The sequence below is a fragment of the Semicossyphus pulcher genome, unplaced genomic scaffold, assembly GCF_022749685.1.
Source record: "Semicossyphus pulcher isolate SPU_LCO1_2020_fin unplaced genomic scaffold, fSemPul1.0.p SCAF_6, whole genome shotgun sequence".
In the NCBI taxonomy this organism is placed as follows: Eukaryota; Metazoa; Chordata; class Actinopteri; order Labriformes; family Labridae; genus Semicossyphus; species Semicossyphus pulcher.
Genome location: NW_027211737.1, coordinates 14897101 through 14922956, shown reverse-complemented (window position 1 = coordinate 14922956; position 25856 = coordinate 14897101). Strand labels below are relative to the sequence as shown.

The 25856-nt window shown below is 43.1% G+C and overlaps 3 protein-coding genes across 4 annotated transcripts; 1 reads left to right on the top strand and 2 right to left on the bottom strand.

Annotated features, from left to right (window-relative positions):
• Positions 1-2408: 2408 nt before the first annotated feature.
• On the bottom strand, positions 2409-7988 carry plk2b (polo-like kinase 2b (Drosophila)). Its single transcript, XM_069683067.1, has 14 exons — positions 7786-7988; positions 7590-7697; positions 7361-7477; positions 6955-7084; positions 6594-6777; positions 6198-6396; positions 5921-6068; positions 5590-5684; positions 5146-5278; positions 4941-5021; positions 4410-4569; positions 3917-4046; positions 3647-3757; positions 2409-3467 (listed from the first exon to the last, which is right to left on the bottom strand). The coding sequence occupies exons 1-14, from the start codon at positions 7969-7971 to the stop codon at positions 3276-3278; spliced, it is 1974 nt and encodes a 657-aa protein (XP_069539168.1). The 5' UTR covers positions 7972-7988; the 3' UTR covers positions 2409-3275.
• Positions 7989-8681: 693 nt separating this feature from the next.
• LOC138610821 (adenine nucleotide translocase lysine N-methyltransferase) lies at positions 8682-12097 on the bottom strand. Its single transcript, XM_069683659.1, has 6 exons — positions 11996-12097; positions 10864-11037; positions 9881-9985; positions 9623-9763; positions 9487-9537; positions 8682-9399 (listed from the first exon to the last, which is right to left on the bottom strand). The coding sequence occupies exons 2-6, from the start codon at positions 11029-11031 to the stop codon at positions 9208-9210; spliced, it is 657 nt and encodes a 218-aa protein (XP_069539760.1). The 5' UTR covers positions 11032-11037; positions 11996-12097; the 3' UTR covers positions 8682-9207.
• Positions 12098-12645: 548 nt separating this feature from the next.
• Positions 12646-23775, top strand: rab3c (RAB3C, member RAS oncogene family). Of its 2 annotated transcripts, none has more exons than XM_069682656.1 (5): positions 12646-12769; positions 14500-14724; positions 17999-18117; positions 21136-21260; positions 21412-23775. In XM_069682656.1, the coding sequence occupies exons 1-5, from the start codon at positions 12752-12754 to the stop codon at positions 21600-21602; spliced, it is 678 nt and encodes a 225-aa protein (XP_069538757.1). In that variant the 5' UTR covers positions 12646-12751; the 3' UTR covers positions 21603-23775. The 2 variants fall into 2 exon arrangements, with proteins under 2 accessions (XP_069538757.1, XP_069538758.1); XM_069682657.1 differs by lacking the exon at positions 12646-12769 and adding an exon at positions 13132-13337.
• The last annotated feature ends 2081 nt before the right edge of the window (positions 23776-25856 follow it).

Below are 25856 nucleotides of genomic sequence, written 5' to 3'. Positions count from 1 at the left end.
TTCATCGTCCTCGTTATCTTCCATGTTTGGCATTACGTTGTGCTTCACCGCATTAGCAGTTAGCATCCTTATTGCTGGAAGAGGGAGTCTGTGACCAACACCGTCCACTTTCCCTTGTTTTTAGCGATAAGAAAATTAAAGCTGCCTGTTATCAGCTGACAAGCACATACTTATTGAATTTCACCAAATCCATTTGTCCCTTGTAGTAACTCCTACAAACTGTAACATACAGTAGTAACAAGTTTATGTTTTCTCACACATTTAGTCACACAAATCCACAACAAGCAGCAAAGGTCAACAGTCATCATCACTCAAGTCCCTGGAACGTTATCAAAAATAGGAGAATATTTCCTTTATATACAAATATAAGCCAGACTGATGTTTCCATATGCATATATTAGAGTTTAGAGGCTTAGGGGGGCTCAGCCTTTTTCAGGGGGGCTTAAGACCCTGTCTGGAAGGAAACCAAAGACGTTTTAAGGCAAACACACACACACCCTTTATAATGCTTAAACACATTCAGGAGACAGCTAAGACAAGTTTTTCACTCACAGCTTTTCAAGTTTGACTGCTGTGCATTGCTCATCTCTTCAGTCGATACTGAAGGCCACAACAGAGGATGGGCAAAGCCTCAGTCATCCCTGCTCCATCAGTACATCTGTTTTTGTCTACATAGTAGGAGGAGGAGTGCTGACATTTGATATGCAAAGGCCTTCTAATCCCTCAGGAACATCCAGTGTATGCACATATCCAAAAGTGATTTTTTTCTGGCAGAATGTGCCTACTATCGCTTTTAATGCCAAACTCTTCTGCCTGCGGAAAACTTTATGATAGAGGCTGAGGTATAAAGATCCCCGTTGTCGCTCCAGCTTAGACTCATCGCAGAGCTAAGCCAGGCCGCACGCACAAGGCTTTTCCCACTGTCACCGGGGCATAACAGTGGAGCAGCTTTGTGTGGGTGATACTGAAAACTTGCAGTGTTACAAGCATTTTTTTTTAGAGCGATGACTGTAAGAACATCAAGTGAACTCGCACTCTTAGCTTTTTGAACCCCACAGGGTTTTCTAATTAGTTTATCTACGTGTTGTGCTTAAAGGCGTGGAGAAAGTTCCCATGAGGCCAGTAGAGCTGATCGGCTAACACTTGCTGATTCACAGAAGAACCAAGACGTGACCTGAATGCACGCTGACAGTGATCATTATAGGAGCTGAATCTACACTGGACTAAGAAATATTTTCACTCATATAACCCCAGAGAAAATGCCACTTTTCCGCCGTCCAGTATGTTGTTATTAATTTATCCATTTGATGGAGAGGCTGCGCTACTGTTCGGATGTTAGGACAAGGGGTAGAAATACCCTTAAAGGCCAAAAAACTTCACATCAACCCCAAAATCTATTTCTGTCTGACTGAAGCATCCATTCCAGGGGCCATTACTGTCAAAACACAGGCACTCAGACCTAGAGGTGTCGTCATGAATAATTCCTGCTCCTTCTTCTTGTTGGCTACTTCCTGTTCTGCGTCTGTCTGTCTGTGTGGGTATGTTTATGCATGAGGCATTCATTATTGAACTCTGAAGAGCACAGATATTCTGGCTGAATATCTAAACGGATGACTCAAACATCCATGTTCATCTTCCATCATTACATAAGCTCTGAGGGAGGAGTGGTGTTCGACAGACAGACGGATACCCATGTGGAGAATCAAAGGACATGAGATTTAATTTTAGCATGAGTATGTCAGGGCATGAGTTCTGACTTTCATCAGGAAGAAGCTATGCCAGATGTCGTTTACACAGCCTTCATGTATCTTTCGCCTAGTGGTCCATGCTTGCTTGTTTCCATAGTTACAGTCAGTGAATGGGAATGGATGTCCAAGAATTGTAGACACGTTGCCTGAAAAGCTCTGATGCAATTGCTGACATAGTAACGTCAGCGTCATAGTGGCTGCATGTCGCTGTTTGTCTGTCTCTCCTTTTTTATTTGCGATCCACACGACCAGCCTATTCCTTCACCGGTGCCCTTGTTTGTATGCAAAGTAATGTGTGCCTGTCAGTGTGTGTTAGAGTGAGACAAGGTTGGCCTTGCCTCTGCCCTCCTCCTTGTATCACTGAAGAGGAAGGCTCTGGGCTTGAACTTCGTTGTGAACAAGCTCCTTATAAACATGTCCCCTATCATGTATCCATCTCTCTTTGGGTGCCCATTTCCTGTTGCAAACACACGTTTAAAGATTAAATACTTGCTTTGACTTGGACCGGTGCACAGATATGAGTGTAATTTACTTGTAAACACACCATACAGTGCATGAACTCTGCTTATTGCATATGAAACAAGGACAGAGTTCATTTTCAGGTTGGTTTTTAACAAATGAGGAGAAATAAAACGAAGACAAGAGAGAAACGAAACTCAGTAATTTTTTAGAAAATGCTCTTTATTATTAAATAAATAAATACTGCACTTTTTTTTACACAATAACTTATGTAGGACATTTTCTACCAGGTTGATAATGGCTCTTAAGTGATCCACAGAGGATCCCTGGTACTGTTTTTTTTCCTAATGTAATTCTCTCCCCCCTCTCCTCCCTCACACCACCCTCTGTTTCCCAGCTCAATGTGCTGAGTCCATCTGTCAGTTAAGAGAACAAATCACAGTTTTTCAAAGTTAGTGTGATGATACACTCGTCCCACTCACACACACACTCACACATATAAACAGCCCAACTCAGTAGCTTCCGCACACATTAGCAGTCATTTCTCTGCACCGCTGAGCTGGCTGTGACATACTCTGTACATCATTTACAGGATTCCACAGTTTAACTCTGATGACACTCAGAGCGTCAGTTCATGGATTGTCTCTATAAAACAGCATTGACTATTCTGTACACGTTTAAGCTGGTGCCAGCCCAGCGTTTGTCTTTACTTTCAAAACATCCCGCTTTTTCCTCCCCCCGAACATTTGGGGTTCACATTCGTACCAACATACTCGCTCCAACACTCTCAGTCTGTCTCTTCCTCTTACAATCAACATACAAATCAGCCCTTTAGCATCCACTGTCATAGCGCTACATTTCAATTCCCCATTCAGAGTCTGTATTATTTTTCCACCGGCGCCTCTGCTGAGTCACGAAGGTGCAACAGTGTCGGAATGTTAATTCACTTTTCTCAGGTCCATCCTCAGCCTTGTCCTTCCTGCACAGATCCCGATTCCTCTGCAGCACTGCAGTAGCACAACGTGTAGATCGGTCGATTTGATACAGTCCAAACATATTGTTGTAGGTTTAGCTGCATCTCTGCAGAAGCATGTTGAGGGAGTACACCATGCGTTCACGCAGGTCAGTGGGGCAGCCTGACGTCAGCAGGGAGCTCAGCTTGAAGGTTTTGGAGACACGATCCTCGTTGATGTACGTCAGCATGTACTCGTCCCTCTGGCAGCACAGGATGATCTTTGTGTGGTCGTGGTAAAAGTTGATCTGTGGAGACAAAACGTTTTATTAGTTTAATCTATAGCAACTGTATCTTTTTCCTATTGAATTTGTGGCCTAACCCTCCTCCTTTTGTTCTGAATACTGTGTCATGTACTGCGCCTAAACAGCACTCCTCCGAGCATGCCCAGCAACGGTTGTTTTCCTTTCACAGTGCTTGTGTTTACCTGAAAGGTGCCGTCGTTAAAGAGCATCATGAGGGCGCGGTCGGACTTGAGCCACTGCAGCAGGTACAGTCTGGGCATGAGTGATTCTGTCATACTACCCAGGTCTCCGCCCTGAGAAAGCAAAGGAGTCACACATCAGAGCTAGACAGGCTACAACATGAAAGATACCGTTTATAATGCTCCAGGGGTGGAAAGACAACAGAGGCGTGATAGCTAGAGAGATTTAGATGACAGAAAGAGAGGTGTGGAGGAATAGAGATATTTACTTACATCCATCAGGTTCTCCTCCATGTAGTGGGAAAAGTACTTGAGCACTGTAACCTGGCCCACAAAGTGTTCGGGAACCTCGCAGGTGGGGAAGACAGAGCGCTGACCCAACTCTGCATAATAATGGATGGTTCTGGAGAGACACAAAGAAGATAAAGAGTTAAACAACCACTCAGATTAATGATTATACAACAAAATACAAGAACCAGAACAGTGGATTTTCATATTCTTAGCTAAAAATATTTCTTGCATTTGCCTGAAAACAGTCAAGCAAGAATTGAAAGTGAAATTTAGCCCTTTGTTTTCCTCATTCTCTGGCAGAGAAGATAATGCACCCAAAAAAAAAGTATCCCTTCACTTTGGAACTCCTTTCAAACCACTAACAGGTTCTTCAATGTACTCCGGCAAGCTTAAACAAGCTGCCTCCATTATATGCAGTGACTAACAACTTTCAAACTGAAGGTGGAGTGCCGTGAAAGCTTTGAATAGTTCGTACTTTCTGTCTGGCAGCAGGCTCATGTGTGTGCCGTTGTTGAAGAGGACTCCCACGGTGTGATCAGACAACTGGTAGCCAAAGCCGTACTTGTTGGAGTAGTCCACCCATTTAGTCACCCATTGAAGATTGCAGCTGTTTGAGCCCTGAGGAATGTCGTCCGCTGCAGGGTGAGAGAGAAGAGGAGAGGATTAGAGAACAATTACCGGAAAGATTTAATGACAGCCTTAACTGTGCAACCTAGTACAATGTCTGACTTTGTTGAAGCATCCAAGAGCTTTAGTCAAGTCCAAAATTTCCTCAAGGCTTCCTGAAACTTAACTATAAACTGTATGTTTGAGGTTTTATACAGCAACTCTGAGCTGGGAGGGAATTTGGTTAACAAACTCAGGGAGTGTATCTTTGAAAACATGAATCTACTGAGTTCTTTGTTGAGATTCCTCAAAGTCGAATACAGACATTAAGCTTCAGATGTATGTGTAATTATCGTATCAAAGGTCATAGCTTTAAAATCATTGCACCAATTCGACTCACCTTTGGGCATATTCTCCAGACATCCTCTCAAAACACTTGCAACAGTCTCAGCCACGCTCCCTGTTGTGCTGTCTTCAAGGCCTTTAGAAACAACAACAAACAGTAAGTCATTTACCTTCATCACTGATGCTCTTTTGCACCATTTCTCTTTCTATATAAAATCCCATTCACGTCTGTCTGCGTCTGTGTAACAAGGTGTACTTACATTCACTGCTGCTGCTGCAGCTCCCCAGACTCCCTCTGACGATGAGGCGGATGGTATCTCGCGTGGTCGGGGACTGGCTCTCTGTTGCCGGGGCGACAGGGCTCTCGGCAGATGGCGGAAGTAGACTTCCATTCTGAGGTGGGAACGGTGACGACAGAGGTGAGAATCTGCGAGTTTAGATCATCTCTTCCTACTATGACTCAGCCGTCACCCACAGATTCAAAGTGGATGGCTCAGAGGTTGAAAATAAGTGCTTTTTTAGTTTGTTCCGAAACTGTGCTTGTTATAAAGTTTAAAGCAGAATCAGAGTGAGTCACCACATTCCTCTCAACATGAAATCTCAGAATCAAGCTATTCATTTAATGGCTCTCTGAAAAATGTCCCTGCAGCAGCTCCTACACTGTTGTAAACACTGCGTATTCTGTTGAAAGAACGACCTCTTACCTCAGAGATCTTTTTGCTCTGTTGTTGGCTGATGACAGTTCTCTCCAGGTCGTGCTGCAGTTTGTAGATCTCCTCTTCCTCTTTGGTTAACTTATCTGTAAGAAGCAATGACAGCACAAAAAAGTCAGATCATGGCCCTTTTAAACTGCAGCTACAGAGAGTGACACATCAGATCACAATGGGAGAAATGTGACTAATGCTTGCAATCGTTTTAGAACCTAGATTTATTGATTCATCTTGTAGCGGCCATAGATTTTCTAAGTGAATGATAATTGACTAGGTGGCGTTATTTAGTGGTGCATAAGTGCTCAGCGGCTGATGTAATACTCACTCAAAGTCTCGTAGTATTTGACCTTGTCTCTCTTTCCACCAAAGAGCGCCGCGGCAGCTTTCTTGAAGAAGCTCTTGGCCGGACTTGAGACGTGGAAATCTGGTGCTGAATGGCAGCAGCTCGCCGGCAGACGCTCTGGACTGAAACCCTGCGGAGAGAGAAAGTGGGTCAGTGTGCAACTGGTGGTAAGGGGGTCAGTGTTATGAGCCCACAATGTGACAGCTTGAGTGACACACGGACAGCACAGAGAGAGGAAGAGACAATGATATGGTCTAACCTGTGTGAAGAAGTCGTGCCTCAGAATGAGGTCCAGGTTGGGCCTGTCTTCTGGGATCTTGGCGAGAAGACTTGCAATTAGCTGCTTAGCTTGTGGCGACAGGGAGGAGGGCAGGGAGTAACGTGCCTCTCTTATACACTTATATGTCTCCTTTAGGTTGGTGGTTTCAAATGGTGGTCTGCCCAACAGCATGGTGTACCTGGAGAAGGGAGGAGGGAGGAAATTAGCTTATTTCCATCACTAAAAATGTTTACCAGACGAGCAGAAGTCCATGAAATATGATGCTAATGTGTCATTTTAAGCCGATTATCTCTTATTCAATAATAATCAAACATAATTTCTATAATTCTTGAAGATTGAAGTACTTTATTATGAATTCAGAGTGTTCCTACTTACATTACACAGCCGAGGGCCCAGATGTCTGATTCACAGCCGTGGCCCTGCTTGTTGAGCACCTCGGGGGACAGGTAGTTGGGAGTTCCACAGATCGTCTTCCTCCTGTTTCCTGCCGGCTCCAACTTGGCAGCCAGACCAAAGTCCCCGACCTTCAGCTCCATCGACTCACTCACAAAGAAGTTACCTGCAGGGAAGAAAGGGAACGAGATGATGAGCACTCGATACAGGATCAAAGGCTCAATAATGCACTGATCCTCTGTTAGATGATTAAAGAAAACCCAGAGGAGTGTAAAAGAATCATCCCTGTACAGAATGTATATTTAACACTGGCATGTGTCACTGCAGCATAAAGATTTCTTACCAAGTTTCAGGTCTCTGTGAAGGATCTCTTGTTCATGCAGGTACCTCAGCCCAGAAACAATCTGTCGGAGGTAATAACGCACCTCTGGCTCTGTGAGCACTTTGCGAGCTTTCAGGATATGTGCTAACGACTGCAAAGACACAAAACACAGAGGAGAGAATGATTATAGGGCTGTTTCCAGAAGTGTGAGTATTCTGTAAAAATACACATTTCCCTCTTTGAAAAAAACTCATAATACTTGATAGTTTTATTTTACAACTGTAGGAATTATATATTTCATTAATAGAGGGGGACGAGTCTGCATTCTGCCTATGTGCTGCCTCATTGACTTTAGGTGCAATGCAGGTGTAATCCAAATTTCAAACACAGCAGTGGCAGGGATTAAGCACCTCGTTTGGAGACTTACTTTTCTACTGCAGTACTCCAGCAGGATGTAGATGTTCTCCTTGTCCTCAAAATGGTGATAAAAGTGCACAATGTGTTTATGGTGCAGGACTCTGTGCAGCTCAATTTCTCTGTCAATCTAGGAGGGGAAGGGAAAAAATGGTCATGATTGAATTTAAAGCATTTTTGTGATATTTAATCCAGTCCTATTTGTGCCTGTGCGCACAGGCACCCCGGAGCCGCGCGCTTACCTTCTCCCGCTGGTGGGGTTTGGAGACGCGCGCGTGTGGGATGATTTTGGCTGCATAAACTTTGCTGGTGGAAAGGTCAGTCATCTCGTAGCATTTAGCAAACCCTCCCTGGAAAGAGGAAAAACACTGTTAACACTCTGCGTCTTCAGGTTACGTTGTAAATCCATAAAAGTCGAGAAGAGAATCTGTGCGCTACCTTTCCCAAAACTTTCCCCCGGCAGTAGCACTTCCCCGTGGCAGGATCCGTGATAATCCTGGCCATCTCCGAGGGCGCACTGCGCTCATCCGTTCTCTTTCGGCGAGGCTCGCAGGACCTCTGCGTGGACTCACACATACTGCTGCTGTTCGTCTGTTGGGACCCGATATTTCTCTGTACTTCCATTAGAGGTGGTTGTTAGCGTCCCGGACTCAGAATGCAGCCCCGAGTCCGTCTCTGAGGCTTTTATACCCTGACACCCTCCCCTCCCGCTGTCTGCCGCCCTCTCTCTGACGTCACTGTGTTAGAGGAGTGCACGAGGTCTGACTGATATCGATTTCCCTGCGTGTACATTAGTGTTGATGATGGTATGAACATGATCAAATGAAATAAAACGCCTCCTGAGATCCGTTAACTTATAATTCCTATCATTCATATTATTATTTATATCAGCAGCCGCCATCAATGACACTAATAGTAATGCAGACCGAGACGTTTGGTTGGCTCGTTTACCCACTGTTTATGGAATCTGGGCATTATTTATTGTGGTGCAAAATTTTACTCAAGGTGTTTAAAGTTTGATGCATTTGGCCGAAAAAATCTCCACAATGCAGAGGATTAACATTATTTGTATTCTGTTCAGGTTCACCTCCTCCTGTGTTTTTGCACCAAACACTCCTTTGGACCACTAGCACCCTCAGATGGACATTTTGGATATCATACAGGGTACAGAGCAGTTGAGTCTGTTTATAAGTTTATATATTGAGTACAAAGCAATTGGGCACTGACATGTGGGACTTTATAGGACTGTTAAGTATGAGCAGAGGTATGAACTTTGACCTTATGACATTTACTGTATTATCAAGTTGTTGGTTTCACATGCTACAGTAAGACAGTTTCAGTGATATGCCCAGGAAAATTTATTGAAATTTTACTGCAAACAAGCACATACAAAAACAAACACACAAGTTCTTCTCTCAGTGACACATCCAATATGTGCGTACCACCTGACCCTCAAAGGCCATGATAATGACTTTCTACCACCTGGGATGTTTTCCGATACATTTTTGGACAAAGACAAGTGAATGCAAGATGTGAATTGAACTACTGTACAGCCTCTTAATAGGAAATACTATTAAACAACTAACAAACACACTGACCTCGCAATACCACCGCCATATTCTGGACAGCAGTGCATGTTGGTCTTTACCAAAAGACTGCCAGCCATATGGAAAAGGCACAGTCTGTTCTGGCAGTGCAAAGATCAAACAAATACTGCAGGGCCTAAGTGATGTCAGAATCATCCTGACATCTTGTCCGTCTTAGTCAGAGTCCCTCTCATCACTGCGATGTTCAAAAACATGTTTCGGAAAGATGGCTCCTAATCAGTTCACACAACGGACAGATTTCCTCAACCAAGACTTATTGCAAACACATCCTGTTCGACACATTTCTAAGGTGTGAGCGCACGCTGTTTATGTCATAAGCAAAAGTCTGGTCGAGACTGGAGCCGACGGACAACTGTTGTGGCCAGTCCGGGAAAGGAAAACGACAAGAGATGACCCGCGCATCATCTGGAAGCTCTCTCAACAGCTTCTCGCCCAGTAGCCCCATCTGTAAAACCATCAGACACAGATGATTCAGTCACTTAGAAATGAAATCCTTTGAACGCTACATGCCTCATAGAGCCTGAAAACTCACCACTCCTGGAGCAAGGAAAGCTGTCACATTGTTGTAAGAGGATAAATCAGTCTGTGAAAGCCAAGAGACACAGACACAATCATAGAGCAACTTTAATCAGGCTTAAGGACAGCAATAATCTCTGCTGAAGTCTCACCTTCCAGAAGTCTTTTTTAACAAAGGTAGCCTGGCTGGAGGGCACTCCTGTCCAGCGTGCTTTGCTCTTGGAGTATGCCACTAAAATGGAGTTAATCTCAAACCCTGTGCACTGGAAACCAGCTGAAGAGGCTGCAAACACCTGCAATATCAAATCACATCACATGTAAAATACAACTATTGAAGAGGAACGGCTGAGTTACACAAGCACAGACAGATTGGGACTGTATTTCTTCTGAAACAACTGCAGCTCACTGACCAGTCTTCCGTCTCCTGATCCCAGATCTGCTAAGCGGCCTGTTCGTCCCTGAAGCAGCTTCAGAGTGTTGAGTGTCTGATCTTTACTGGAGGGCAAATACGGAACCTAGACCACAATACAAACATGCAGTAAGTCATTATATGTGACAGATAAGGTGGGTAAATAAGAGCTTGAGTGTTAAAGGGTGATGTCTTATATATATGTGTAGACGGTCCCTCGTTTGTTGATATTTCTTTGTAAAATTCAACTGGAATGGAGGATTTCAGCCTGAAGTTCACTCATGACACATTAAACAAATACTGCATCAACACGACTTTCAACTTTTTCATGTATAAAACTCTCTGAATACACTTCATATCAAATTCACAGCAGTCTTCTGAGTGCTGTGGCTATAACCTTGAGTCTGATCTCCCACTCACTGTCAGAGGACCTCTTCCACCATACCTGTCTGGATGACACATTAGCAGGTCTCTCTATCTTATATCTAGCCATGGTTTAATCTGTGATCATGTCAAATCAACATTTAAAATACAGTAGCCGACAGGATAAACAAAGCTTTATGTTAATAATGAAAAACAGAACAGGTCAGAGGTATCGTAGGCGCAGAAGCAAAAAGATGTTACCTAACTTCTGATAATCAGCGTATAATATGTGTTCTGGTTCATCTTGTACTGACAGTGAAAGGAATAGTGCATGATCTATAATGTTACAATAATGGATCTCTGCACCAAATGCCCTTCAGATTGAAGTGGTATAAAAGATGGTGCAGTTCTCCATAAAGTGTCATCACAGTTATAGACTTACCTTTCTCTTCTTTTCCCACATTTGGTCATAGCAAGGAGCACTATGCTCCAAAGTAAGCAAATTATAGTTAATGTGCAAGTTATGTCTTGGCTTCTAAACTTTGCAGCGTTTGATATTTGATAAAGTGGAAAGAAGGCGAAGCAGGCAGGGAAAAAATATAAAAAGGATCTCTTAAGAACCTTCAGTTTCCAGGGGACTTTACGAAAGCCAGGCAGAGCAAACACGGTCCACACTCCATACAGGCCTGTGAACACAGCGCCTGTGCAGACCGACACCAGGGGATCGGTTTTGGTGGTAGGATACACCTTTTCATGGTATTGCAGAATCACTTCAATGGAGTCCTCCATCACAAACTGTTACATATAGGGTTAAAAATACAGAAAAAAAGGGAGGATATTAGTGCAGCCTGTAAAAGACATGTCATTATTCTGTGAGGAAATATATTTAAGAACCTGACCAATAGTTGTACTGAGAATAATTTGTATTTGTTTAATTTCTATATTAAGTGTTGTTTGCTCATGGATGGCTTTCTTTGCTGGTTGAAGCAAATGGTCAAAACTTAATTCAGATGACCTTTCTATTATGACTTGATTTGCTTTTATAGATAATTAATTACTGGAGTACAAGCAACACTAATGTCCTAAAAACATTAAATCTGTTAAAGTGGTTATTGTAAAACAAACCACCAGAATCTGTATTCATTGTATGCTAAAAATAGATAGCATTTGTCATCTAGTTTCTACTCAGGATAAAAATAACCACACAGTCTCCCTTTGTAACCAGATATAGCTCACTTCAGTATCCTGAGGTCAGTGCAGGCTTATGTAGCAACAGTTATTTGCTTTCTGCCAATATTGCTTTGTTAATCATTTACCACTGGGAAGCCTCTGAGGGCCGCCAAGAACAAATATAACCAGAGCACCTTTTCCGACAGCAGGTGGCTCCACTGCGGCATTTCATCATGCAGAAACCTCTAGAAAAGTTTTGTTTACCACGTTGACGTTATGAATCTAAAACTACTGCTCGGTGCATGAAAGGACTTAAAGCTTTGACTCGCACCCTCAAAATGAGTTGCTCCAACAAAGTGAATTATTCCAAAGAAGCATTCAGATAGATTCACCGGATTCCTGATCTGACCGAAAATACCAAAATATGATATCTGACCAAAGTACTGAAAAGTAACCGAATTAATCAATAATTACACTACTTGTGGGCAAGATACACGCGTAGAGACGTCGGACTTTGGTACATTTTAGAAGTTACAACTCGGAAAGGTAGATTTGCAGAGACAGACATGTTTGATCAGCTTACCTGTCCCGCCCCCTGGTCTGCTGCGCACTCAACCTGCACATGCAGATCCTCCAGTCACAGGGCGGTCAGCCAGCTCCACAGCCCGCCCTATAACTTCATACACGCCCTATCAAATGTCTGCTAACCGGCTAAATCAAGTAGCCTGAAAGTCAGGGGCAATTTTCAGTCTGTAGTCCACGCTTATATAATGTCTGTTGTGACTAGCTCTGTGCTGCTTTTTATCGCATGGGTGGGGGACTGCTTTTAATGTTGGCTTCAAGTGTGAGATGAGTCATAGGAGAGAGGCTGGTTATTTAAAACTCACAGGAAAACGCTCAGAATAATTGATGTTGTGAGCCTCACTTCCGTATGAAAAAAAAAACTACAGGTTCGCATTTGCACCTCTTAAATTAATTATGCAGCTCTCATAATCCGCCTAAAAGAGGGCCGGTGTGATTACAATTGCAAAGTAAGATGTCCTTTTTTTCACTTCCGCCGCGGCCTCCTCTTGCACTCGCTCCCACTGAACTGTAAAGGCCCACAACAATAATAATAATATTCATCAGCACTCAGGCTTCTCTTTATTTGCACAGCCGCTTGTTCTGTGAAGCGGTGCTGGCTGCATGGGCGGGGGACGGCAGCGCGAGCGTCCAAGAGTGACGCAAAAGGAGAGGCCATTATATTTGCTTCCTGAAAAAAAAATGCTGCTGTCCAGCTGAGAGGTTATTATAGCTACTGGGGTGGATTTTAAAACAGGCACATTTTATTGAAGCTAGAATGGACCTTTATGGGAAGGTAAGACGTATAATTTAACTACAAAGCTACGAAAAGAGACAAGCAAACAAAGCTTCAGTTTTATTGAAATGTTGGTCTTTCTCTTGCATGATGGAAAATGTGTGTAGACGATATTCCGAATGCTTATTTTTTTAAAAACTACAGATGTTTCTCCTGCTGTTTCATGCTAAATCTCCCAGCTGTGAAGCGCTGCATGCTGAGTAATGTAGTCAAATATCTTCTTTTGATGCTATCCCCTGCCTCCACGCTGACACCCGGCCAAAAACTACAACCCCCATCTTTTTTTGACCCCTTCAACCCCTGAGATGACGTCAGAGCACACGCGCACCAAACGCACTTTCCCTTTTGCTCGTGCTCATCTCACGCGAGCCAGCCTCGTCAGCGCAGGGGCGCGTGCCACATCCGAAGCGGAGGGGACAGCTCCCAGGTGCTGAAGCTGATCTGCGCTCCGAAGAGAAAGAGACGCGGAGGGGGGAAGAGAATCAACGCCTGCTGTAGACACTCATATAAAACGCGTATTCTGCAAAACACGGGCAGATACAGATAGAGCGCGAGGCCTTCGAAACAGGTTTGTTCCCATAATGTCCTCAACGCGTTTTGGTAGTTTCATGTATTAACAGTAATATGGAAGAATTGCGATCAATGGATAAAATGACCTCCTGCCCAGGATTGCTAGGTTAATATTAGCTGGCATGCAGTTCCCTCTACAAATACATCGACTAATTTCCTGTTAGATGGACTGGTTTTATCTCGGTGTGTGTGAATGCCAGCAATTGCAATGATATTTTCAAAGCGATGTCCTTGCAAATACAGCCTCAGTGGTGTCGTTTTTTTCATACACGGAAGCGAAACCCGGTGCAGGATGTGCAGGATGGAGGTCCGGCATCTTTTATAACAGGATATGATGAAAGGAGAGCTCAGCTGCCCGTGTTTGGCATATAGGCGCAGTGGCTTTGTCAAAACATTCACCTTGGAGCAAAGATGACTGTGCTCTTGTCATTTTGCTCCTAGTCCTCGTGTCCTCTCAGGTCGCTGACTGCTGACAGCTTGCACGGAAATGCTCAGTAGCCTATAGAGGTGTTGTTTGCAAATCAAAGGGCTTGCTGGTTTAATATGGAAGAAGATTGCAGAAATTTGAATGCAAAAAAGAAACAGGAAAGCTGCAACATATAAAAATGGGAGGTAAAATAGTTGTTGCACGATTGAACAAACACAACATGGGTTCAGTTAAGGAGTGAAAACCTGTGTAGTGCCTAGCATATTCAAAGTACTGAATTGTATTTATGAGCTACTCATCAATTATAATAATCCTTTAGTTTCATTATGAGATTAATTTAGGCAGAAAATGGCTTTAGAGAAGCCGAGCTCAGCTTTTTAAAATCCTGCTTATCTACTACTCATCAATACAACAGCTTGCTGTGTTGGTCATGCTGCTTTGCCTGACACAGCCTTCTGTCACCTCTGATCTGTGTGGCCTGTACTGTATAAGCTTGCACTGTACTATGTGCAACATCCAGCTCTTTCTCTCACTTTTACCTCCTGGCATGTGCACTGAAGGTACAGTAGAAGAAGTGCCTTTTAATAATAGGAGAGCGTCAACTAAAAATATACAATCTGTCTTCATTGGTTAACATCTTTTATGCGTCACAGTTCTGAGAAGCTTCACACTAACTCAAGGTGAAGCTGTTTTTGCAATCTGCTCAGTGTCTCTCTTTATGTTTTCTTTGCAGATGGCTGCCACTCAGGATGTCAAAGGGAAGGGAGAGGGAGGGGACCAGAACTTTGACTACATGTTCAAGCTGCTGATCATCGGCAACAGCAGCGTGGGAAAAACGTCTTTCCTCTTCCGCTACGCCGATGACGCCTTCACCTCGGCCTTCGTCAGCACGGTGGGCATCGACTTCAAAGTGAAGACCGTGTATAAGAACGACAAGAGGATCAAGCTGCAGATCTGGGTATGAAATATTAAAATGCAAGCATTAAACATTTAGAAGGGAGCCACAAAATGTTTGATTCCTGACCAAACCAGATGAAACAAGAGGAGAATAGCTATTACATCTGCCTGTCCTGCAGCTATTGCTGCTTCCTCTTGTTTTTCCTCACCAATCCTTTCATTTAGAAAGCTCAACTCTATGTATGTTTTGTATATGATCCCAAGGTGGTATTTCATGTAGGAAGAAAACCCATCTCCAGGGAATAAAGCAGCAAGCGGCCATATGTAGGTCTTTCTTTCATCTCCGTTTTCCTTTGTCATGCAAACTATGCGCACATTTCCATTAAATTCAGTCAAATCGCGAGAATTAGGAAGTTGAAACACACTAAATATCTGGAAGAAATCTGTTTCATGTTGCCCTCCAAGGTCTCCTGGAGGACTATCTAAGCTCTAAGGGGGAAGGGGCTCTTCAGAGATGCCCTCCCCCCTCTCGTTTCTCCTGTTCTTCCAGCCTTTGTGTTCCCGCTGAGTGACTCCTGTCTCTAAAAGGACTGTCAATCTATGCCCAGAGCCCACCTTCTCCTGACCTCTGCCCATATCTCTCTCTGCTGATCAATACATCTGAAGGACTGTGACAGGATGTTGGACCAAAAAGTCCCGCACACACGGGATCACCTATGTGCATTAATTCAATTTAAGGCAGGGTTTTGGCTCTTAGGACAGATCATGCATGCTTGGTATGCCTGGGCACATGTCCCCTTTCATGTCTTGTTACGGAGAGGCTTTGCATTATGTTATATGAACCTCAGTCAAAGTATAGAAGGTACATTTAACGCTAATCCTACTCCCTTCACCATTCCAGCTTTGCAGGTATAGATAAGCATTATAAAAGGCCTTTGATGTCATCACAAGCAGCCTAGACGACGTCAAGTTAGGGGAAAAAGCAAGTGATGTTTTTTAGCATCCTCACTTAGCCATTTTATAATATTACCATGTACATGTTCAGCTCTTTGTGCCTCGGTCTTAAAATCATCTGGCACATCAGCTATTTGCAGAGAGCTACATTTAACACCAGGATGTAAGTATAGAGGCAGATGGAAGTCTCTACATTACTGACAGGAGACTAGTAAGTGTTAGTTTGGCGCACAGTGGGGAAGAACACAGAAGCAACACCTTCCTCTGAACGTGTGGGAAACTGAATAATGTCTGCGGCTGTTTAATTAGGGAGTTCATCTGAGCTGTTGAAGCAGATTGTCTTGTAATACCTCTGAGATAGCGAGGGGATGGATACGTAAGACTTGTTCCGATCGTTCTCTTCTGTTTCTTCACCAAATGTCAGCTTTCCTTCAGAGGTTTTGCTCTCCCTTGTCATAACAGTTATCTTTTGCAGCAATTAGCCAGCCCCAGACGTTCTGTGTTTGCTAATCAAATAATGAAGCAAAGAAAAAGCGGCCCGGCAGGATGTGAAAACTAGATTTGAACAGTGAAATGGGTGGCTAATAGGGCTAATGTGTTTTCATCATTAGCTAAGACGGGCATATTCAGGGGGAAAAAGGATCGCCCTTGCGTCCACATAATTGGCCTGTCTTTTATAATTGGGCTCAGGGAGAGCTGAGACATGAAGTAAGTGGCCGTTTAAGGTGATGGCTGTTGGCTAATGTCGCCGTGGTTGTGGCAACATGAATCTGCTGAGAGATACAAGCGCCAAAATGCAACTTGGAGTCGTCCCTAACCGACCAAGCGTTGCGGAGAATTTCGTAAGAATCTCAAACTCACTTTCCTGAATGAAGAAGAGTTCAGGCAAGTGTCAGGCTGCGCTCACTACCGCTCCACTTGAAGTAGTCAGCTGCTTCTTGGGATTGATTTCTGGAGAGCGGCAGAGTACAAGCGAAGCTTTTCCAGGAGCTCAAATTCACGAGACTCAGCATGTTTTTTTCTGTCCCGCTCGGCCTTTTTAACAGGAAAGTGGTCAGGAAATGCAAAGGTCATTGTCAAGCGCTCAGGACAGAAATCAATAGGCTAATTATATGTCTAAGACTTATAATTGAAACACGAAAAATAGACTGATGCTAAACCAAATTTACATGACTTGTATGCAGACCTTAACTCGGTAAAACCATGAAAACACTTTAATGTTGTTCAGAATGTCACTCCACGATCGATGCAACTATCTGCTGACGTTACGTTAACATTCAGGCGTTCACAGCATTTGTGTTACTGTAACGCGACAAAAGGTGCTATCTGTGTCGTGTATGGATGCTCTGCAGAGCTGTGTCTCTGTGGTGTGAAGGTCAGAGCTGTCCCCTGGCTGTAGCAGGCACACTGTTGCAGCCATGTGCAGAGTGACGGCGAGCAAAACGACTGTGGCAAATACAAATCCAGTGCCGCCTGTCGGGGCTTCTGCTTAACAAGAGCCAAGTAGAGCAGCCAGAAGTCGTCCATCATGATTCAGAGCGCATGCGAACACACTTGTTGTGGGTGGGACATCAGCGCAGTAAACATGTCCACACAGAAGGGACATCATCGGGGTTTATTATTATGTAACTTATTATAACATAACAGATCTACACTTCTGCAGAGGAAGAACAAATCACATCACTCCTCCTTCCTTTCATGGACACTCTCACTGTAGAGGAGCATCATCTGTCTGTATCGGGCCTCATTAGCATTTTCATTGACATCTCGTAGCAAAGGCTGCAGCAGGCGCTTGTTTCCAGGGTAATCTGTGTACAATGTACCACTCCTCGAATGCTGTGTAATCACTCGCTCGCTGTGCCTTTGAGCAATCCGTTCAACCTTATCATAAAGCAGCAAGCAGTTCCTCCATGTTTATAGCATTTCAACCCTCTATTTTTAGCCCCTTTTTTCCCCCCTACCAAATGAAAGCTCTGAAAGCTGCACCACAGAGTGTCCAACACAGCTGAGTGATTATTTTATCGAGGAGAGGAAACAATCAATCACTTCAGCCTAAACTGAATCGCTGTTTTTGGCATCTTATCAATGCAAAGCCAGAGAGGCAATTAGCATAATGATTGTTTCCACATCATGAACACGACAAACAGAGCAGTAAGTAGATGTAGAAGCAGAAATGTAGATAACGTCCTCAGTCATGCACAGATAGGAGTTAAAGAATATCGTTGTAGGTATTAATAGCTGCAGATTAATAATGTATGCTGCTCATTTACCATTACAGACGTGCATTTACGTGCTGCAGGCTGTGCAGGAGTATGTCAATGCAGCAGAGCCTGACAGTGTAAATATCAATCAGCTGGTAATATCATGTTGTCTCTTTGTAGGACACAGCGGGCCAGGAGCGCTACAGGACCATCACCACGGCTTACTACCGCGGGGCCATGGGCTTCATCCTCATGTACGACATCACCAACGAGGAGTCCTTCGGCGCCGTGCAGGACTGGTGAGTCCATCCCGGCTTTTTGGAGTTAAAGCCCGTCTGTTTTTTGATGTTTTCTCTTATCCTGTTTCTTTCTGATTATAATGTTATGAAGACCAGATCAGTGAATCAAAAGGCTTCCTGTGTGTGGCTGTAATTCAATCAGCAGACGTCCTGCACTCTCGATATTGTACACCCGTCTCATATTCGACAGTCTGTTATGAAGTGTGCATCTTTGTCCGACTTGGAGATCCAAGAGGGAGCTTGTCAAGGTCATACATGAGTCACGTAACCGTCTGCAGGCTGAACAGTAACTCTGAGCCAAGCCCAAATGTCACTGCTTTGTGGTGATGCATTGACGTCTAACCCAGGACTCGAGAGTCGATGTTCAATTGGCTGCAGAAAGCAGGTTTCTGGGTTAGGATTCTCGCTCTAGAAACAACAAGCAGGTTGTCACCGGCACAAACAGAACAGCACAGCGGCACAGTGAAATTTCAGCGCTGCAGTTAGACATAAATGTATGTTTTGATTTCTCCTTGCACCCCGACTCGCTGCAGATGTTGTGGTGAGAAACTGTCATCTTCCATTTTTATTTACACCCTGCTGGCCTGCGGTTATCTCGCTCTGCCAGCCTGAAGAGATTACAAAGCACAGAAGGAGCATTTTTGAGAGAAAAGACTTGTGAATCATCGCGGTTTTATTCTCTTGATGTTGCTTGTGCGTCAGCTGCAAGAAAAAGAGTGTAGCTCTCATGTGGACTTGCCATAGATGGTGGTATTTTTGCAGCTGACATATCACCTATATGCCCTTTTTAGCACTCTGACGATCACTATTAAGGCCAGTGTCCACTTGGAACTTATCTCGTTGCTAGCAGCAGTTGACAGCTCCGTTAGCTGCAGCTGTCATGGCCACAGCAGCTGCCTTTAGCTGAAGTGAAAACATATTCATTTTAGCTTTGCTGTTATTGGAATTCTCAACATTTATTGTGTTAAAATGCTTCATTATCAGCCTGATTGGTTTTGAAATAATGTGAAATCATTATACGCTGGTGTAACAAGGCTTTTAGTAAAAGAGAGGTCAGAGCCAGACACACCTATTATTCTTTAACGGCCTGTCTGACACTTTGATGGAATACAGCAGTCTGAGCACCGTCTGTGATGGCTTTCTTAATTAATGGAGCAAAGTGAGTCACTGGCAGCGACTGTCCTGCAGACTTACCTGCGAGGTGTCTGACCAGGCGGCACGATTCAGTCAACAAGAGAAGAGGCGTCTGTTTTTCTACCCTTCATACAAGCAGAATCCTTCCCTTTCTGCCTTTGCCACAGGCTTAAACTCCACTTTCTCGTTCCCTTGTTCCTTGTGACAAGGTTGTAGGAAAAAAAGGGGGTTGCCGTGGCAACGGCTCCATCCCCGACTGTGGCTGCATTAAGCTTGTGACGTGCTCATTTCCTGCCTGTGAGAGACGAGACTGGGAAATATCGTAACGCTGACAAAAATGTCTTTGAAGAAGTTGTGAGATTTAAAATGATGCTGTGCAGTAACAATTATATATATATTCAATACATATATTTATGATACATTGCAGCAGCAACCTGAAAGCCTTTACTTTCTATTTTCCATGAGGTTAAATAGTTGAGATTTCATGGAGACATACAAACCGTTTCTACCGTCCACATATGCAGCTCTGGTTGATACAAACTCGGTTGTCTTTCCGTCAGTGATCGTCAGCAGTTGGGTTTGAAATGATCCACATCTGAACCGCTATAACAAGTCCGAACTGGACAGAGAGAGGAAGAGTGCCAGCATCATGCTGCGCTCGCTCTCTCTTCTTGAGTCATTGTTTCTTCCTTTCTTTCTTTCCTCCTCTCTCTCTCTCTCTCTCTCCACCGTGTTCAGCCTGTAGTATGTAAGCTGCCCTACTTTTAGTCCAACTGCAACACCACAGGAGATATTTTTGTTCCCTAAATTCCTTCTCAAAATGTGTTTGGAGGTTGGAGCAGTAAAAGCACCATCCTCTCTGATCGCTTTCCTGTAAATGTGAAGGTTGACATAACCAGGGAGGCTGTGAAATTACTGAACACATAAATGTAGGTTTCACAATCTGTCGATGACTGTTATGGCCACAGTGACCCAACACAAGCTAGCTTACTTGGTGGCTTAAACACTGAAGACAGGGAGCTCAAATAATCATCTAAGCGGTCACACTTGCAAGGTGTGTGCATCTTCTCTATAGCTTGTCATTATTTAGCATTCAAAGTTGAACCAGCGTTTACATGATGAACGGTAAATGGACTGTGCTTATACAGCGCTTTTGAAGTCTTGCGACCACTCAAAGCGCTTTTACTTTACATGTCACATTCACATATTCACACACTGATAGCAGAGGCTGCTACGTAAAGTTCCCAACTGTCAATCAGTCATCACTTTCACACCGATGCCACCAGGAGCAATGTGGGGGTCAGGGTCTTGCCCAAGGACACTTCAACATGTGGACTTAGGGAGACTTTAGAGACGACCGACTCTACCACTGAGCCACAGCTGCTACCATGTCTTGCAGGGTGTTTGTAGTTTGAAAACATAGAATCAACTAGGGAAGGATGGATGTTATATTTCACTTTGTTCTCCACACTGCGTGTATTCATTCATGTTTGATAAGGGCAGAGATTGTACCATCGAGTTTAAAGGGAGTGGTGTCAAGAGTGTCTGACTTTACCTTCATTTGGTGTTTCTAACCTTGGCCAGACGCTCCAACGGCCATTAAGCAGGAATCCTCTCTGTGTTCTCGAAGGCCGGTCCGCCCTTGCAGAAAATAACCCACATCTTGTGGTAGTGATTGCAGAGAGCAGTTGACCCACTTTTCCCTGCTGCCATCAGTGACTCAAATATGACATGATGCCAAACACAAGGTGACATAATGACCGTTCATGACCGGTCCAAACGGGCGAAGACACTTCATGTCATGTCCATATTGTGTGCCATCTTTAGTGTCAATTTCCTGAGAAACCCAACCAACTAAACTTCTGATTCTCTGATTATCTGCAGGTCAACCCAGATAAAAACCTACTCGTGGGACAATGCACAGGTGGTGCTGGCCGGAAATAAGTGTGATATGGACGAGGAGAGAGTGGTGTCAGTGGATAGTGGCAGACTGCTGGCAGAACAGTTGGGTAAGTTATTGAGCCAAATCCACCCCAATTATTTTATGTAACTTCGGTTACATCATGGAGTTGTCATGGAATAAAGCATGCTGTTTTTGACTTTTATTTCACTTCTCCTCTTCTCCAACTTCTCACGTAACTTGCTCTTCCTCCTTCCAAGGTTTTGAATTCTTTGAGACCAGCGCCAAGGACAACATCAACGTGAAGCAGACCTTCGAACGCCTCGTTGACCTCATTTGCGACAAGATGTCCGAGAGCTTGGACAGCGATCCGGCCGTCACCACGGGAGCCCCCACTGCCAAACTCACAGACAGCGCTCCGCCGCTGCAGCAGCCCGGATGCAACTGTTAGTGACCGACGTGGGGGGAGCAAAGGGAGGGCAGCGCAGGTCGTGTAAGGTGGTAGAGTGTGCAGAGTTTTGTTTCTCCCTCAGCGTTATCACTCCTGCTAGTGCTGCTTTCTCTGGACTACAGTTCAAACCCTGTTTAGTGGTAGAATTACAAAATGCTGTTGTATTATCTCTAAACTTTATCACCTTATATCAAGAGCAAATAACCAGGCAAACAGACATGGCTGTGTAAAATGTGTAACATTACAGGATATATAGGACATAGAGACACCATATTCTCATTCTTCAGCTACTTAGTACGGTTATAAACCAAGTATGATTGATAAGGCCATAATCAAGATGTACAGTTAATCCTTAAGACCTTTAAAATCTTTAAGACTTAGAATAATTATAGAATGAGGGATAGAGTGAGTGCTTTAGAAATAACTTTAATTTTTTGTACAGTATGTATTTTACTTTTATAGGATTAATTGATCTCCTTAAGCTGCCAAATCTATGATTTAGTGCACTATAGGATGTAGCGGCTTTCTTCTGTGTCCCGAGTGTGTGGCTGTTGTGCGTGACTGTGCAGTAAGTGAGTGTGGGTCTGCATGAGTTTTAAGTCTGAGTGCAACTTTGCCATCTTTAAAAAAAAAAATCATCTACCTTGGATAAAAAAGTGGCCTTTTAGCATCTCCAACACGGCCTCTGTAGGTTCCTCTGTCAGGCTTAATTTGGGAATGAATCCGGTGTGTGTAACGTTGATGTGAGTACTATTCCACGTTTTGCTGTCTGTAGATGTGCGATTTCTCGATAAGTGTATCTGTAAATCTTAAAACCACTATTTCTATGTGCTTAGCCTCTAAGATGACCCTTTTAGAGTTTGATGCAATGAGCATGCTTCCGAAAAAGTCAATCATATGTACCTTTTTGTCTGAAGATAGAGCCTGACCATAATAGCGACGATTGAGCATTTCTTTAATTACAAATCTCACACTGGCACGGCACAGCACAGTGTATCATAACACAACAACTGATCAGCTCTGGCATGGAATAAACAGCCATATATAAAACATATAGTTTCACTTTTTAGCATGCTAAGATGTCATGTTTGTGTGATCAAATTAAACCCCTCCTTAAATAAAACCCTTTGGACGTACAGTTTGAAACGGGGAGTTTCCCTCAGCAGGCATAAACAGTGCTGTCGTGGTCTTATTGATGACTTAAATCCAAATAGTATAAAAGTTGTAGCTTATTTTAAAATCCAGAAAGCCTTTATGTTCTTCAATTCATAGAAAAAAATAAAGATTTGTGCCAAAACATTATAGTTCCTTTAGCATCGTCAGTTGTTTGTTGCATAGTTGAATAAGCCCCAAAAAATTGCATGCAGTCAGCCCTGACTTGTCCATGTAGATTTCTATAATAAGATGTATATATATCACTCTGTGTTACAGATTTAGAAGCATCGTCACAGCACTCGCTGTGACATGCAATGGGCCAATAAGTGCAATATTTTATGAATGAAACCCTGTACATAGTTTCTCCCGTCCTCTGCGGTGTGTGCGAGTGACAGTTTGGTCAGAATGGCTGATGTACAATCTCTAAAAAAAGGAGTGTGTGCGTCCTCGAGTGACTGCAGCCACTGAATGTGTGACTCTGTGTGTGTATGTGTGTGTACCTGCCATATTGACCAGACGTAATATAGTGTATTGTTTGTGTATACCTTTTGTACAAATATATTCACGTACTATATGCTGTTCCTGCTAAGTGTTGAGTGTTGGTTGAACTTGTGTTTTCATGTCAAAATGCAGTGTTATTGTGAACGATAGTCAGGGAGGTAACGTAGTCCATGCCATATGCCATACTGTTGTACTACCAAGAAAAGGGATACACATACAAGACCCTGTGCATATGTGTGTACACGTGCTCTGTGCGTGTGCATCCGTGTACGTGTGTGATATAATAATTTAATGATAATAGCCATGAAATAAATTATTGTATTGATCTCCAGCCTAGATTCATTCAATAGGAATAGTGATGTGGCAGTTCGGATGCCCAAGCAGTAACTCTGATCCAATCTCATTTTAGATCACGATGACTTTACATATAACTGAATATATTTGTTTCTCAGAGTGCAAGCAAAGTAAGAAATATGTTTTTGAGATTATAGGAAATAAATCAAATTCTATCAGTGGATCTCTGTGTTTTCTTTGCTCTCTGCTGCATGAAGGAGGGTTTCTGCTGCCCTCTAATCCGGGCCTGCTGTCTCTGTAGACTTTTTTTTCTCTGTTCGGTTGATGCAGCACAGACGCCTCGTTTCATTTCTGGACACCGTGCACCCCCTAGTGGTGGAGAGCGACACCTGCATCACAATCATCATGTAGCATTTACCGTATTTTACATTTTATAAATGCATGTACTTGTATTTTAATTACTACTTCATTTAATTTAGTTCACTGCATTCCAGAGGGAAATATTACACCTTTTACTCCACTGTGTTTGACTGCTTCAGCTTTCTACTTACACCGGTAATTAAATGATATTAATAAAGCTAACCGACACGACATGTAAAGCTGTTTATTAGCCTCACCCCATTTTATGCTACTTGCATTTTGTTTTTAAACTTGTGAACTTATTCGACCAGCAACAACGTAAAAATAAAGCTGAGACAGTAATGTATCATTAATACTACAACAACAATTTAATTCACATTAACACTGAAGGGATCATTCTGCTGTATGAGCACTTCGTAGCAGCTACGTTTAGCTACTAGCACTTCTGTTAGTATCCCTGAGTTACGTTCAGCACCTCTACTAGGAGTAGCATATTGCGTGTACAAGTGTTTTACCAATATATTTTATTACATATTGTGTGTTTTATAAATACAAGTTGTAAGCAGTGTTGTCTTCATTTATTAACACTTGTACTGTACTTATATAGCGCTTTTCTAGTCTTCGCGACCACTCAAAGCTGTAGGAAACCAATGACAATGAGTTGAAATAAAATACTAGTCTATATAACATATCTCAGCAGATACTTGCCTCCTTATCAGCACTGCAGTGATAACAGTTTGCTGAGATGAACAGAAGGTAACAATGGGCAGTTGTAATGAATGACAGATAACTGCACGTGTCCTTCAGCCATGGTGGCCAAAAGACAGATATTTTTACCAAGACATACTCCATGTTGTACCTGTTAATATTGTGACGTCCTGCCCTCTCTGCCTGCTATTGGTTTGGTTGACTTCCTAGTTCGGGAGCCAATGGGCATAGTTGGGAGTTAATTGGCCCTCAGCTTATTTGAGTGGCTTTCATTAACCTGTCTGTCCTCACTTTCTCCCTGGCCTCTGCCAGCTGGTTTAGTTGTTTCTGTGTTTTGTTTGCGTTCAGCTTTACACTCATCCATACACTGCATTCATGACTGACGTATCTACCTAACAAAATTATGTTTATTTTATCTTTAGTTTTATTATAAATTAATATTGTTTAAACAGTGTTTCATGTGTGATATTGTGACTGACTTTGAGCTGGTTCGTGACAATATATTTTACAAGTGTCTGCAAAGCAATGAGTAGAAAATAGGACCTGTCTTCCAAAAAGTGTATTAATAGGAATCTCTGTTTGAAGCTCAGGCTGGAAAAATCAACAGAGCAGACACGGTGGCTGAGGTGTGAGACGCATCTCACACCCAAAGCAGTCTGTGGGGAGTTGCAGAAATGCCAAATATAGAAAGTGTTTTCAGGATTTTTTTAAAGTGTCCTCTCGGGCGTCTTCTTTTATCATCGAAGCAAACATACGGCGCATCCATCACACGCACAAGACTGTGTAACAATAACAACAAATAACCAACGAGTAGGCAGAATCAACCCATGCTTTTATTTAATCCATTGCATATAAAAACTTTTTTTTCATTCTTTTTTTGTTTGTTTTTTACACAAAGTCGTATGATCTACAGTGCTATCCAATAGACTGCAATTAACAAGGAATCCATTAAAATAACATTTTAATTGTCTTGTGAAACTTCCAGACAAGTTGGCATTCTAAAGACATAACCCAAAAAATAATTGTCCTGAAGACCTTTTTTTAAAGTTACAGTTTGTGTTTTCCTTTCATACCATAAAAATAGAACACATAATGAGAAAAGAACCCACTGTTTCCATTGGTCCAGGGCTGTTTAGAATCTACAGTATGTGTGTCAAAATAAGAGTCCCTGTTTCGGGGACAATGATGCACTCACCCTAACTCCCCCCCCTATCCAACCCACCCCTAAACCCCCCC

Excerpts from the sequence above, each read along its gene's own strand:
- plk2b (XM_069683067.1), bottom strand. The coding sequence starts at position 7,971 with ATGGAAGTACAGAGAAATATCGGGTCCCAACAGACGAACAGCAGCAGT. Across the intron at positions 7,478-7,589 it reads AACCCCACCAGCGGGAGAAG|ATTGACAGAGAAATTGAGCT; the intron begins GTAAGCGCGCGG and ends TTCCCCTCCTAG. Across the intron at positions 6,069-6,197 it reads GGCACGACTTCTTCACACAG|GGTTTCAGTCCAGAGCGTCT; the intron begins GTTAGACCATAT and ends CTCTCTCCGCAG.
- LOC138610821 (XM_069683659.1), bottom strand. The coding sequence starts at position 11,031 with ATGGAGGACTCCATTGAAGTGATTCTGCAATACCATGAAAAGGTGTAT. Across the intron at positions 9,986-10,863 it reads AAGTCCCCTGGAAACTGAAG|GTTCCGTATTTGCCCTCCAG; the intron begins GTTCTTAAGAGA and ends ATTGTGGTCTAG. Across the intron at positions 9,764-9,880 it reads GATCAGGAGACGGAAGACTG|GTGTTTGCAGCCTCTTCAGC; the intron begins GTCAGTGAGCTG and ends TTGATATTGCAG.
- rab3c (XM_069682656.1), top strand. Across the intron at positions 18,118-21,135 it reads TTCGGCGCCGTGCAGGACTG|GTCAACCCAGATAAAAACCT; the intron begins GTGAGTCCATCC and ends GATTATCTGCAG. Across the intron at positions 21,261-21,411 it reads ACTGCTGGCAGAACAGTTGG|GTTTTGAATTCTTTGAGACC; the intron begins GTAAGTTATTGA and ends CCTCCTTCCAAG.